Below are 15764 nucleotides of genomic sequence, written 5' to 3'. Positions count from 1 at the left end.
CACTGAGAGATGTGGAAAGGAGAAACTTTGCACGCGCACCTCTGAAACAGAAGGCGGATACCTTACCTTGCAGCCGGAGGGACGCAGGATACGTTGAAACCTAACTGTTAAAGGTAAGAATACGCGGCAAATATTGTATCTTTCACCAATGTTCTCTGGACACAGTGCTCATGGCGGGTTATAGAGCTCTCAGTAATCTAATCCGTGTAAGAGTTACTTTGTGTAAACGCTACAGCAAAGTGTAACCAAGTCGCGTAACTGTCTATACGCTACACACGGTTCATTTCAGACTGGAAATCTCAGCAGAAACAGACTCCCTGATTTATATGTTATAAGCAAAAAATAATTTTTCTTAATCAAAATAAGTCAAGTAATTTTCGGATTTTACTCTGCTATTCATGTCTGCATGAGAGAGAACTCGGAATCTTTTTCATAACAGTGTAAAGAAAAGGAGAATTTCAATATATCTCTTTTGAAAAAAAGCGAACAAACAAGCAACACATTAGCTATGGAAAGAAGAGAAGCCAAACGCAATGCTGAAGTGGCTCAAGTATTTGAAACCATTCCAACTTCATACCAGTCAAAAGGCAAACCTAGTGTGAATGCTCTGAACGACAATAAAGAAACTCTCAGGTATTGGGAGAGACTAGCCAGAAAAGAAATCAACAAATGGTGGGAATTGATCACTTTAAAAAAATATGTGGAAGTAAAAAGAATTCCCCGAGGACTACGCCTAACACTTATGCCCAGTCATCAAGACACTAGTGGAGAGCTACTGCAGGAATGGGGCAAACATCTTCTGGGCTCCTCAATGGGTCTAATAACAATCCTCATCAAGCATACAGAAAAAGTACTCAATGACACACAAAAAGAATTAAGTGAGATAGAAGAATCCTTGGAAAAACTTACCTTATCTGAAGAACATCAAAAACTAAAAGAAGAAATGACTAAAAATTTAGAAAAACATGAAGAGCGCGTGAAACAACGCAAGCAATTCAAAGTCCAGGGGGATAAACTTGATTTCGAGGAGGGGCGCATTTTCACTTTCGCTAGAAAGTTCGAGCAACAAAGAAGCAAAGAACAGCTGGAAACCGCCAGTGCACAGTTTTCTAGCTTTGAATCGTTAACAAGCACGGATCTAAGTGAAAATGAAAGCACCAATGTCCCCCAACAAACACCAACAATTAACAACAAAATTCCTTTTTTAACGGAAATGCGCCTGGCCCTGCAATAACAAAATTGGGAAAAGATAAAACCATTGGGCCGGGGAAGAGGAAGAGGAAGGGGAAGAGGACAGGGCAGAGGAGGAAGAGGCAAACAAGGAGAGGCCAAAGAGAGCAAGGAAGGCAACAATACTTCAATGGAGACTCGGGGCAGGACAAAACGCACCAAGTAGCAAGAGACCAAGAAGAAAAAGATAAAAGAGGTGACTCCCAAGAACTGAATGTCATCAATCTTTCAAAACGCCAACTCACGTATTCAGAAGAACAATTACTAAAGAAAGGTCTCAACTTTTGTCCTAATATACATCTAGACATTGCACAAACACGTATTGACCTTTACAAATATATCCGCAAAATCAAATTGGTTAAAATCTTTGCGGAAAAGACAACATCTACAAAAGAAAAAATCACAACTACTTTTAATAGTGAACTATTTGCGGAAGATGAAGAAGCCTTGGTGACTCTCATAACTATGGGAGAAGTCGAGCCAGCAGATCATCGAGATAGCCTTGGAGAATTATTACCATCCTTAGGAGCAGGAGCAAGTGGTAAAAAACCGAAATCTTATTATTACCCCACCTTACCACCCGGCAATAAGATTGATCTTTTTCATGAAACAATCATACATGACTTATATCATCTCAACCAACGTAAAGTCAAGGACAATTTATCGTTCCTGGAAAGAAAAGCTCTAAAAGACCTCCAACAGGATCCCGCAATCGAAATAAAACCCACGGACAAAGGCGGTAATGTGGTAATCCAAAACAAAGAAGACTACATTTGGGAAGCTAACAACCAGCTACAAGATGAGACGTGTTACAAAGAATTAAACTCTAATCCAACTAAAGAAATTGAAAAGACTATAAATAAATATCTGAATGACTGGCTTGCAAAGGGTCTGATAGACGAAGAGGAAAGAAAATATCTAACAGTCGCAAATCTGATCGAAGCCACGATATATTTCTTACCAAAAGTACACAAACATCTAATCAAACCACCAGGCAGACCCATCATTTCTGAGAATGGCTCAATCATGGAACCTATGTCAAATTACATCGACCATTTCTTAGCTCCCATGGTAAAAGATCTCACCTCCTATTTGCGAGACACAACAGACCTCCTTCAAAAACTTGAAGGGATACCTTGGAACCAAAGATACAAGCTCGTTTCAATGGATGTAGTCTCTCTATACACCAGTATAGAACATCAAATAGGTTTAAAAGCATGTAGTTTTTTTCTGGGGAAAAGGAACATCCAATACAAACAACACAACACCATGTTGCTACAAATGATAACTTTATGTTTACAAAACAACATTTTCACCTTCAATAAAAAACATTACCGACAAATGAAAGGTACAGCCATGGGCTTTTCTTTTTCTCCAAATTTTGCAAATCTCGTGATGGGATGGTATGAACAAAAAATAGCATGGAACTGTGAAAACGACATACATGTACAAAAAATCATTAAATGGTGGCGTTTTATTGACGACCTTTTTATAATATGGGATGGCACAGATGAAGAATTTGCAGCATATTTCCAAATTCTAAACAACAATGAGACCAAATTACAATTCACTTATGAGATCAGTTCCAACAAAATCTCGTTTCTGGATATTGAAATCTACGTGCAAGATAATACACTACAAACCACCCTATTCAGGAAACAAACAGCCACCAACTCAGTTCTCCATGCAAGCAGTTTTCATCCCACTAACCAAAAATGGAATATACCCTATGGAGAATTCCTAAGGTTGCGTAGGAACTGCTCGGCGGACAATGAATTTGAAAATCACAGCAGAGCAATGAAAATCAGATTTGAAAAAAGAAATTACCCTGGCAAAATAATTAAGAAAAGCTTAATGAAGGCGAAATTGAGAAATCGAACTGAAATACTGAAGAATAAAGAAAAAGCAAATAAAGAGGATTTCACGAAAATACGACTAATAACCACCTACTCAACTGAAACCAGAGATTTGGTCCACATACTTAAAAAGCATTGGGGTATTCTGAAATTAGACACCACGATTTCAGGCCTTATAGGGGACCATCCCAATGTTACATACAGGAGAGCGCCTAATCTGGGTGACAAATTAACTCGCAGTCACTTCAAGTTAAAACCACAGAGACCATAGACTAATATTGAAGGGTTTTGGCCATGCAAAAACTGCAAAGCCTGCAAGATCGCAATTTCAAAAAAGGAGGTTGAAGTCAGAAAAGGCGTAAAATGGAAGATCAAACAACACACCTCCTGTAAAAGCAAATATGTGGTATACATAGTGGAGTGCCCATGCAATTTAAAGTACATAGGCAGCACGATTTGTGAAATCAAAAAACGCATCTTAGAACACATTAGAGCCACTGTCAATCTGGATCGCTCTAATGCAATCGCTAAGCACATGGAAAGAATGCACGAGAGCAAATGGGAACTGCTGCAATTCTACGCAATTGAACAAGTACCCAACTTAGAACGAGGAGGTAATCGAGAAAAACTTCTTCGACAAAAAGAATCAAAGCACATTGTTTCGTTCAGAACTTTGACCCCTTATGGTTTAAACCAGGATGAGGAACTTTTTGTACACTTGTAAACTTCAGCACATATGATTTTTTGGACATTAACCTTGCTTTTAAACAATTCTGATGGATAAATTGTTAAAATGTCACTCACGATTATTCTAATTTGATACAAGGCTTACTAATATTGACAGATCTTAATACTAATGGTCTGTCAACTGGCAATATATATATTTACAAAGTGCAGAATGGATAATACCCACTAGAGGGATGATAACGCCTACTTTCAGCAAGCCTTTCTGCCATAAGCCTTTGTGACAAGAGCCTGCTCATACTATTATTAGCGGGACAAGATAAAACATGCACCTTAACACAATATAATATGAGGGTGCTGAAATGTATGGATTACCCCCCCCCTTTTTCTCACCCACTGGAGGGTAGCAAGGTTGACCCATTGTAGAATCGCCAAAACATGGCGTTTTGAGCTTCTACACGATTATGAAATCAAGGTTTAAATTTATTATTTCGGATAGAGTGTTATACATGATTTTGTCAATGACCACCTTCCCTTCTTTTTCTTCTTTATGAATTCTATTTCATTTAGAATTTTTAACAACTTACATATGTGTTAAATCAATGCACTACATTGACCAGAATGCTTTGCAACTATGGAAACAGGAAGTGATTGCAATAATAGAAATAAATGATGTCTGGTCATGCCCGGTTGTTACCCGTGATCAAGGTTCCAGTTGCGAACCGAAACGTGTTGGGCATAACTTTGTTTTGCTCATGAGTATGAATTAAAAGCAAACTTTAAAAGCAACAGATTCCGAGTGAGTGCGTGTTCATCTTGACTTCTGGGCACAGAGGTCACTTGCTGTTATATTCACCGGCTGCTCTGCCGTACGAACTTCGCACCGCGCCACAAAGAGGAGCGCCGACTTTCAGAAGAGGGCACCACAGGATTCATTTATATATATATATATATATATATATATATATATATATATATATATATATATATATATATATATATATATATATATATATATATATTCACTTAAAAAAACCATAGGTTTCACACACGTTATTAGCATTTAAAAAACCTTGCAAATTCACTTAAAAAACCATAGGTTTCACACATGTTATAGTTAGCTGGACATTTCACTCATAAAAAACCAATGAAATTCCCCCGTTATAGTTAGTTCAGATAACTATAACTCGCGCGCCCACAATCCACTGCTCATGACGTCACATATTACATCACTCATGACATGGTCAGTGGCATCACTCATGACATCACTGATGACATCATCCTTGTGACTTATAGTTATCTGAACTAACTATAACGGGGGAATTTCATTGGTTTTTTACGAGTAAAATGTCCAGCTAACTATAACATGTGTGAAACCTATGGTTTTTTAAGTGAATTTGCAAGGTTTTTTAAATGCTAATTCCTAACTATAACGTGTGTGAAACCTATGGTTTTTTAAGTGAATTTGTAAGGTTTTTTAAATGCTAAGTTATTTATTTATTATTCTATTTTTTTTTAAGGTTTTTTACCGTGCGCGCACGGTGCGCGCACCCCACGATTTAAAAAAAATCGCCACCTCTCTTTTTCACTGTCGCACCCAAAACAAACAAAATGGCGGACGACACTTCCTGATTTCGACCGATTCGAACATTGACTGACATGTAACCACCAATCAGAATTACGCTCGCGCACGTATGTACTTTTAACTGCAATTTTCTCGGGAAATACTGAACAGATTGACTCCATATATGCAAAAGGCACATGCCTGACCTGAGGACCTCCTCTTTGCCAAATTTCAAGTAATTCTGTTCAGCCGTTCGGGCTGTACCTTCGACTAAAGGTCCTATGGGAAAATGCATGGGGAAAACGTGTTTTGGAACCCCCCTTTTTCCTCAGCCCCCGCTTGACGAATCACCCCGAGACTTTCAGGGTAGGAGCGGAGCGCCCCATTAGTTTTGAACATTTCTTGACTCCATATATGCAAAAGGCACATGCCTGACCTGAGGACTACCTCTTTGCCAAATTTCAAGTAATTCTGTTCAGCCGTTCGGGCTGTACCTTCGACTAAAGGTCCTATGGGAAAATGCATGGGGAAAACGCGTTTTGGAACCCCCCTTTTTCCTCAGCCCCCGCTTGACGAATCACCCCGAGACTTTCAGGGTAGGAGCTGAGCGGAGCGCCCCATTAGTTTTGAACATTTCGCGAGGATTCGTCGACTGGCGCCAAAGTTATTCAAAATAGAATTTTCAGATTTCCTATGGAAACACGGTCCTAACTATAACTATCTACTGGCGACCGCCAGTAGATAATATATGTATATATAACTTTTTTTTGGTTTTTATAATATTTGGGGTTGTTTAAGATGTTTTTTCAAAATAAAACTGTAAAACATAGTGATTGAGAACAAAATGCACCAAAATTGTCCAACGAGTTTTATCACGGAAAAAAACTAACACTTGTCAGCTACAGCAGGGATTGACTGTTCCCCCATGCTCAAAATGTTTTGCACTTCAAGCAAAATTGTCCCAGTTTAGCAAACTCTGGAGCATCGAACAACATTTGAGGAGCTGGTGTCTCCAGCATGTGTTGCTTGCTGGCTCCTCTCTTACTCTTTCTCTGCTCATATCAGATGGTTGTGGTAGATCACCTTGAGGTGCTTCAACATACTTGAAGAACAACAAGAGTACTTCTTGTACGTTCCTCTAGACAACATCTTCTTGCAAATGTTATACTTTACCTTTTGACAACAACTTTTTTACACGCAATGCTCTCCTTCTTCGGCCTTAACTCATCCTCTAATGAAGAGATTTCATGGTCTGGTGTCTGATTGTCAGGAGCAGATGTCATTTTTGTACGAAAAAACTAAATCAATATATCAAAGCCAAAACAAAATTTTGAAGACAAATGGAGAAGTATGAAGAATCACAGCCACTCCTAAAGGATAAAGAAAATGGGAGGGACCATCCTCTATTAATCATTGAAAGGTGTTTCAACCAATCAAATCCACTTCTTCCTGTGTCATATGGGATTCCCAATGACATCGCAATGATGCCACAATGTCATCACGACTCCGGAAAATTAATTTAAATGAGCTTTACAATGTTTTTCCAAAACATTATAATATGTTTTATTACTTTATTAATAACCTACTTACCTTAAACAATACCTTTAAAGTCTCTATATATGTTTTTAAGTACTGCCAAAAACATGATGAACTTGCGACCCTCCCACCGCCCCAGAAGTTTGTGATGGAACTGCTCACGATGTATTCATGACTTCCCAAAAACACTTTCAAAAAATAATCACCAATACAAATCTTATGATTAAGAGGAACACCACTCTTTAATGAGCGCTCCAATAACTTGATTAGGTGCAGGCAGCGAAGGGGGTATCTGCAACATGGTACTGGGAGTAATCAGTGCTCTGCTGTAAAAGCTCTGAGTCTTGGGGGCTACTAGCAGTGGGGGGCTCTGCACTCAAGCCCCTAAAGTTCTTGGAACATAGACCATTAAAGAGATCACTATGAGGGATGTTGAGGAATATGAAGAGTGTGAGGTGCTGTTATGTATCAATTATTCTTTGATACACGAGATGTATTAAAAAAGAATTAAGGCCATTTAATGGCCAGTGATAAAATGTCACTCGATATGTCAACCACGTCATGAAAATGTCACACATAAGTACATCTCAAATGCAGAAATGCAATATATTTGCAAACTGAAAAGTTGGCAGCCCTGGCTAGGTCCTCTGACATCATGTTTGGTCACACAGTGATGTTCCATTTCTGGTGCTTTGCAGCAGTTTTAAGATATTCTTAAAGTTTCTGGTCGCTCAAATGGGTGTAATTTCATATATATATGTTTCCCTCATCTTCATTGCTTGATTTTGCCTGTAAGAAAGTGTCACTGGTACTCATAATTACACTGAAATTGTGAAAAGGTCACACACAAGCAATCTGAAGCCTTGGCAGCTATGACTTAGGTGAGCTGTGCACACTCCCAGGACACAAAAATATAGAGAAGGACACTGAACTTGCATAATTACCAACTATTTACATTGCTAATGTGTGACATTTCCATCGTTTCAGTTTACTTATCAGTGACATTCAACAGCAAAATGTGTCACACGTTGAATGACCTCTTGTAATGCGTGAAAATAATGACTTATAAATTTATAGTGCTTTCAGCTATAGATTGAGACCTCATAGCTCCTAGAATACACAACTTGGAAACCATCTCCCCATTCCCCCGTCCCAGTCTGCAGAGTGAGTCATTAAACCCAGTGTGCTGCAGACAGTGCTGAGGTTGCACATTCCCTAACAGGCCAGGCTAGTCTTTGACCTCCTCGATCACTGTCTCTCATTGTTATGATATCTGCAGGCCGATAGTGTCATCTTTAAACTGCGCCCACCAGCAAGATTCCGTTACTGGCTGGGCCAATCATTGCAGGATTTCTGGCTCTGTAGAAAAACTTTGGTCAACTATATTTTTATTTTTAATTTATACCTGTTTTACAAGTTAAGCACTGGATATAAAGAACACTTCTATTACATGCTTGAATAGGTTATAGTGAATACCTTGGCATAAGAGAAGAGTATATGAGGAGCACCAAGATACCCAAATTTCAATTCTACCAGGACGCTTACCTAGCAGAGTCAGGCCCTGGGTAACAGTAAATACCCTAGTTAGGTGACAAATTACCTCTATTGTAGTCTCAACCTCTTTTCTAAATGAAGATTCATGTTATCACAGATTTCTAGAAGATGACGCATGAGGAACACTCAAATCACAAAACACAGACAGGGTCACCAACCCATACAACCATTCACACACCTACTCACATACCCACAAAGCCACTCACACAGCCACTCACAGACCCACTTACACACTCTCACACCCACACAACCACTCACACACCCACTTTTCAAGGTTACAGCTAGGAAATAAAATTAAAAAACCTACAAAATTCACTAAAGAACCCAAAGGTTACAGGGATATTCTAGTTAGGAAATCACATGAAAAAACTTTAGAAATTCACTGAAAAAAACAAGGGTTACAGGGACATTATAGTTAGGCTCTGATTTCACTAGTTTAAACCCATTGAAATTCAGCAATTAAAGGGCCAAGTGTATCAAAGGGTTTTACTCATTTTGTGTATATGGAAAAATGTGTTCATACATCTGGCCCATAATTACCTGAACTAACTATAACTTATGCCCCAGCAATGCAGTGCTTATGACCTCATATATTACATCACTCTTGACCTGGTCTGTGATATCACTGACAACTCCTCAAATGACATCACTGATATCATTCACAGAACCACACACACCTCCATGCAACCTCTCATGCACCCCCTCGCACACCCACACAGCCACTCACACACCCAATCACAGGTTCATACAAACACTCACACACGCACTCACTAAACCATAGGTCCACTCACACATAGCCACTCGCTGACTATGTCATGAGTGATGTAATATGTGAGGTCATAAGCAGTGCATTGCAGGGATGCGAGTTATAGTTTGCACACTAACTATAACGGCTGAATTTCACTGCTTGTGTATGAGTGAAACCTGAGCCTAACTATAAAATCCCTGTAACCTTTGTGTTTTTCAGTGAATTTCTAAGGTTTTCTTTAATTTTATTTCCTAACTATAACATCCCTGAAACCTCAGTTTTTTTTCTGTGAATTTTTAAGGTTTTTTAAATGCTAATTCTTAAATATAATATCGCGGTATCTTTTGGTTTTTCAGCTAATTACTATGGTTTTTTAAGTAGTAGGCGCATTTGCAGAGCGGTTGAGAAAGGGACTGGGGCCTCTGATCAGCTCTAAGGAATCCCGTTGTGTAGGACTAACAGGAGGTACCAGGAGGGCTTCTTGGCCCCCAAGGTCCCTCAGGAGTAAAGTGGAATTCATCCCCAACCAGTAGTGCACCAGGAGCCACGTTTGCAGAGTGGTGGAGAAAGAGGGCATGGCCTTTGAAGACCTTTTAGCAATCCTGCTGTGTGTGACTTACTGGAGGTAACAGGAGGGGTAGTTGGCCCCCAAGGACATCCTTGGTGGTCAACTACCCCTCCTGTTACCTCCAGTAACTCCCACACAGCAGGATTGCTGAGAGGTTGTCGAGTGCCACGCCCCCTTTCTCCACCACTCTGCAAACGCGCCTCCTGGTGCACTACTAGTTGGAGGATGAAGTCCCCTTGGCTTGTGAGGGTCCTTGTGGGCCAATTACCCCTCCTGTTACCTCAAGTAAGTCCCACGAAGTGGGATTGCTGAGAGGTTTTCAGTGGCCACACCTCCTTTCTCCACCACTCTGCAAACGCACCTTCTGGTACACTACTAGTTGGGGGATGAAGTTCCTTTGGCTCCTGAGGGTCCTTGGGGGTGAACAATCCCTCCTATGACCTCCAGTAAGTCCCACACAGTGAGATTGCTAAGAGGTTGTCAGAGGCCATGCCCCCTTTTTACACCACTCTGCAAATGCGCCTCCTGTCGCACTACTGGTAGGGGGAAGAATGCCATTTTAGTCCTGAGGCCCACAGGAGTAATGTGCAATTCCTTCCCAAACCATCAGTGCACCAGGAGGCGCTTTTCCAGAGTGGCAGAGAAAGGGGGCGTGGCCTCCGACAACCTCTTAGCAATCCCACTATGTGGCACTTACTAGAGGTAATGGGAGAGATTGTTCACCCCCAAGGACCCTGGGGAGGCAAGGGGACTTTATCCACCAAACAGCAGCGTACCAGGTAGCGCATCTGGAGAGTGGTGGAGAAAGGGGGCAGGGCCTCTGCTGAGTCGCTGAGCTTTTTTTTTTTTTTTTGAATATTTTATTTTTTAGGGAAGGAGGGGTTGGGTAAATTTCGACCCAGGGACGCAATCCCCCAGAGCTAGTCCTTTATGAAATGAGGAAGGGGGCCATGCAGCCGCCCTCCCTGGGCCGATTTCAGCCCCTGGGGACCCCATCCCCTTGGCCAGGCCTGCCCTTTTTTTTGCCTCTACTGTGGGTGCCCTGGTCCCACCCAGGGCACTCCCTCTCATCTGTTGGGGAACACGAGGGGAGCCTCAGGGCCCCCACGCTCCCTGCCAGCACCCAGCCTCCTGCGGGAGCCGGTATTGCTTTTGGGCAGAGGGAGCTGCTAATCTCCCTCATGCATCTCCCTCTGTGACAAAGCAATTCTGCTCTGCTTCGAGTAAGCAAGAGAATTTTACATGCTCTTGCTTACTCAAAGCAGAGCACAGTTTGCTATGGTTTGGCGGGAGCGGTAATGCTACCGCCAAGCCATAGCAAACAGCAATGTCCCATGGGTGTGCATCTCTGGACATTGCTAGAGCCGGCCCTGGGAGATGGTGCTCCCCAGGGCCATGTATGGCTCCAGGAGGGAGGCTGAGTGGCCCCCCTCCATTACAGGATACAGCCCAGGGGAGGTGGTTGTCGCCAGGGCTGCAGGGGGCCACGCGCTCCCCCACTTTAAATTTTTACCATTAGCCCCAGGGAGGTGGCGCTCGCTGGGGCTGCGGGCTGCAGAGGGGGGCTGTGTGGTCCCCACATTTAGGTCATGTTTTGCCCTGGTGAGGTGACAGTCCCTGGGGCTGCGGGCTGGTCCATGCAGCCCCCCACATCTTCACTTGTAAAGCCCCAGGGAGGTGGTGGTCCAGGGGGGGTAAGGGGATCTGAGAGGCCTCCCATTTAATAACTAAAGAAGCCCCAGGGAGGTGTTGGTCCCAGGGTCATGGGGGGTGCCGTGCAGGCACTCCCCACATAATTTAAAGCAAAAATCTCACAAAGGTGGTGGTCCCCTGGGTTAGATTAAAGTCTAGGAGTGGCGCCCCGTGCGCCCTCTCCTTTATTTTTAACATGCCCCAGAGATTTGGCCCACCCAGGGCTTCATGTAAAAGACCCGCGGGAGCGCGTGTGTCTTTTTTTTCTGCTGCAGAACCACATTAGAATTTGCGGGGAAATTGTTTTAAAAAAATGATTCAAAACCGTGGTGGGGTTCCTGTAGGAATTCTACCCTGCCCCTTTTCTTTATTTTTTTACTTTTTTTGTGGGACTCTGCTTCAAGTCGACTCCAAGATGCCTGCCAACAGTGCCTGGTTGAAGTGTTGACAGCCAATCAAATTTTAGTAGGATTCGCAAGTCCACTGCAAGGACTCGCGTCCTCAGAGATCATATTTTTTAAAGTTAAATATCTCAAAAACTACCAAACGGATTTACACCAAATTACAAAAAGCAAGCTGTCTGGACGAACATCTAGATTCCTGGCAAATTTGGTGTAATTCCTCTCAGCGGTTCGGGCTGTAGTCATGCTCAAAAACTTAAAAATCCCCATAGACATAACATTGGCTAAAAACTTGGCCCCCACTTGAATCTTTCAACACAGCAGCTGAACCAAAAAAGGAAAGTTTTGGGAAAATGTCATGAAGATTCATCAAGCAGCGCCAAAGTTATTGGCAAAACAAAATATGATTTTCCTATGGAAACTTTGGTCCCAACTGTAACTACAGTAGGTAATATGGGGTAAATGGTGAGCAGCTGTAACTCTGATCCATAAGGCTGCTGCTTCACGTGACTTGGGATCAAAGGAGTATTAGTATTCAGCAGCACAGCACTTTTTACACTCTCCTCCGGATTGGCAGTTTGGATGAGAACAAAGGGGCATATCAGCAACAACCGGCGATAATTATCGCTCCGCGCTCTTAGCGTGAGGATAATTATCGCCGGGTAACGTGGATTTTTATCACTGAGATAGCGTGCTAATAGCAACGCTTATCTCCTCAGCGATAAAAATCCTCACGCTAACTGCCTAACGTGAGATTATCGCTGGAAACCCAGCGATAATCTCACGTAGTGTGGCGTTAGCTTGCTGATAGGGACTCACAAACTTAGCCATGATATCCACCTTCCATAGGATATCATGGCTAAGTCAGTCCTAAAGCAGGCATAAGGAAAGTAGCGATAACAGGGGTTATCGCTACTTTTCCTGATGCTATGCTTCATAGCGTGGGGCTTGATGAAAGGAGAAATGTCGCTCACGCGTTAGTGTGGCCTTGCTAATTAGGCGATAAAATTATCGCCGCTTTTCGGCCGAAAACGGCCGCAAAAGCGGCGATAATTTTTTATCGCCAGCTTGTAAATATGCCCCTTAATGTTTTCCTTCCCGCCTGAAGAGAAATTTAAGAACATTTTAAATGACAGTGTTTTTGATCATGGACAGCAGTCATTTTAGTACAGCAAATTGTATGTGTTTCGTCATAGCGAAGAGTTTATATGGGTGCATAATATCATGAAAACTGAACAATTTAACAGACACGATGTTAATTTATATGTGGGTTGCAATTGTACATTATGTACATGCACGGTCCGAGTTGTTTTGCACACACTGGTGTTTTGAATTTGAAGATCTGACACTTGTCCTAGGTATTATACTGGAGGTCTTCATTGGCTATAAGCATCATACATGCAGTCACAGGAGTCAATGCACTTGTGTGATGTTATTGTACCCACTATTTAGATCATGATGCTCAGATGAAAATTGCTTAAATAATGTAGTTAAATGAGATAATAGCAGGTGCACTTGTTTTCAATATCCATGCATCACGTGTTCTGTGCTTAGCTTAAATAAGGAAACTAATATGGCGCTCAATGTGCGTGAGAAAGGCCGGTGCCTCGGCTGAAACGCGTCACAATGGCTGTTTTTACTGGATTAAACATGGCGGTTTAATTTGATTCTAGGCTGCGTCAGAACCTGTTTTATTTCAAACGGGGTTTGGAGAGAATATATTTATATATATTTGCACACAAAGACGCTCCAACTGGGATCCCTGGCCCTAGGTAGGTGGCGTGGAAAAATCGGCGGAGCCACTCGACAATATTACAAAACTTAAAAAGACAAATGTCCGTGCGCTCAGGAAGTGCCGAAGTGAAGTTTATTGCACCAGGTAACGCGTTTTGACAGGCAAGCTGTCTTGGTCACACATAGGTTCACTAAGAAACGTCGAAACGTATTCCCTGGAGCAATAAACTTCCCTTTGGCACTTCCTGATAGCACTGACATTTGTCTCGTTAAATATATATATTTATCGTGAGCAAGTTAGTGTCAAGCTATCGAAACGCGTAGACAGGTGTCTCGTCGCAATAAAGGAGACCCATTTTGAAGAATCCCTTGGTGTGCTGCGTGATTATTTTGAGGAAAAAATAATCGGATAATTGAGATATATATATATATATGTATATATATTTCTATAGGTGCTTTGTTTGTGAAGAATTTCTCTATTTTAGTCTCTTACTTTTATACATAAAGATGACTAGACAGAGTAAATTCAACAGATTCAGAGAAAGGACATCCAAAACCTTTTGAGTGTCATGTCATATTCTTATGCGTATTGTTTTTGGGCCTATAAGCAGACTTTCAAGGTCACAAGAGCTTGTTCAATTTCAAAACCAGTAGCAGCTGCCAATATGGTGAATGGTGGAGAGGGCAAATGGGTAGTGGGCGCATGCACCTGGCGCAAAATTACATTAACTAAATTGCCGACATGCAATACATTATCAATTTAAATGTAAAATGTTTAACTTTAAAATGGTAATGTAAAGCATGTAGACCATTTAGTGCACATTACCACATACACATATAATACATTTAAAAATGAAAATAAAAGTCATTAACAATCCTGATGTCGTCGCTCCCCTCCTGGTGTCCTCCTCTCCTCCTGCGCAGGCCCCCGCCAACTCTTTTAACCAATCCTGGTGCTGCTGATATGGTCTTAACCAGCATGAGAGAATCGCCTAAGACAGCTGGGTTGAGAGGTTTAAAGTGCGCATATGTAGCTGGCCGTCGCAAAACAGCCGCCAAAGAGACATGTGCACTTTAAACTTGAATGCCCAGCCCACCACTCCTCCCTGCAGCTGCCACTCAGCAGCGGCCACGCCCCGTCCTGAAACTCGGCTCAGGACGCGGGTTACTGAAAAATAAAATGGCAATAAATTACATTTATTTCCATTTTATCTTTCATTTTAGGGCTTGGGGTACATTTTAATTAGTGGGGTGACGCTCCCCCACTTTAATAGAGGAGCCGCTCCAAAAGATCATATTTGTATAATGGAACGTAGACTTACGTTGCCCTTCCGAGGTCGAACTTGTGGCACGTTTGTATGTGAAACATCAGGTCGCCTCCATTTAGGTACTCCATCACAAAAAATAGGTTCTCCTGTAAAATTACCCAGAGAGAAGCAGATTTTAATTGAAATCTGAATAACATGGATAAAACAATGTATGTATATCATCATAATATCTACATCACAAGACTTTAATACAAAACTAATTTTAAGTATATTTCTAATCAACTAACAAGCACATTTTCTGTATGTTGTTGATTAGGTGATGTTATGAAATCAAAGAAAATGCAATGCTGTACATCGAGTTTCAGGATGGTAATTGGTTGAAGCACGGTTCCAATAGGAGACTTTCTCTAAAAAATATAGTAGTACAAGGCTGGCACAGAACGTTTGATTGCCTTATATTAAGTGATTCATTCATACTGATGGGTGTTGGTGGGGCTTGCCAGCATTTATTTAAGGCGACAAGGGTTCTCTGAAGTATCTCCTGCTGTTGCCAGCTCACAGGCTCATTAAAAAATGTCCCAGGTTGCTGGCGACTCTCAATTTTCCTCGCCCACCAGGTACCTGTGGCGGTAGTGTTGTCCTTATGCGTCAGCCTGCGGTAGGCACCACAACATCCCTCGTGTAATAATTGAATCATATTAATGCCAGCATTTCTGGACAGCACGCCCACCTTCCACAGCCTTCCTTCAGCAGGGCCGGACTGGGAACCAAAACCAGCCCTGGCAAAGTGCTTGGCCACCCCCCTCTCCGCCCCCCCCCCCTCCCCTGGGGTGCCGCCGAGCTCTTTGCCAGGCCGGTTTTCGGCCGATTTTGTTACAGGGCCGATTCCCTGCAAAACCGGCCCTGTAACAAAAACGGCCTCCAGGGGC

The 15764-nt window shown here is 42.1% G+C and overlaps 1 protein-coding gene across 5 annotated transcripts in view; it reads right to left on the bottom strand.

Annotated features, from left to right (window-relative positions):
- PRKCQ (protein kinase C theta) overlaps positions 1-15764 on the bottom strand; it is a 549254-nt gene that overhangs the window by 261513 nt on the left and 271977 nt on the right. For all 5 annotated transcript variants that reach the window (XM_085653544.1, XM_085653545.1, XM_085653543.1 and 2 more), the window contains one exon: positions 14890-14981. In XM_085653544.1, coding sequence (XP_085509670.1) covers positions 14890-14981 — 92 coding nt within the window. The remainder of the gene's footprint in view (positions 1-14889; positions 14982-15764) is intronic.

The sequence above is a fragment of the Triturus cristatus genome, chromosome 4_1 (assembly GCF_964204655.1).
Source record: "Triturus cristatus chromosome 4_1, aTriCri1.1, whole genome shotgun sequence".
Classification (NCBI taxonomy): Eukaryota; Metazoa; Chordata; class Amphibia; order Caudata; family Salamandridae; genus Triturus; species Triturus cristatus.
Note: the sequence above shows the minus strand (reverse complement) of the source record. Positions and strands in the feature narration are given on the sequence as shown.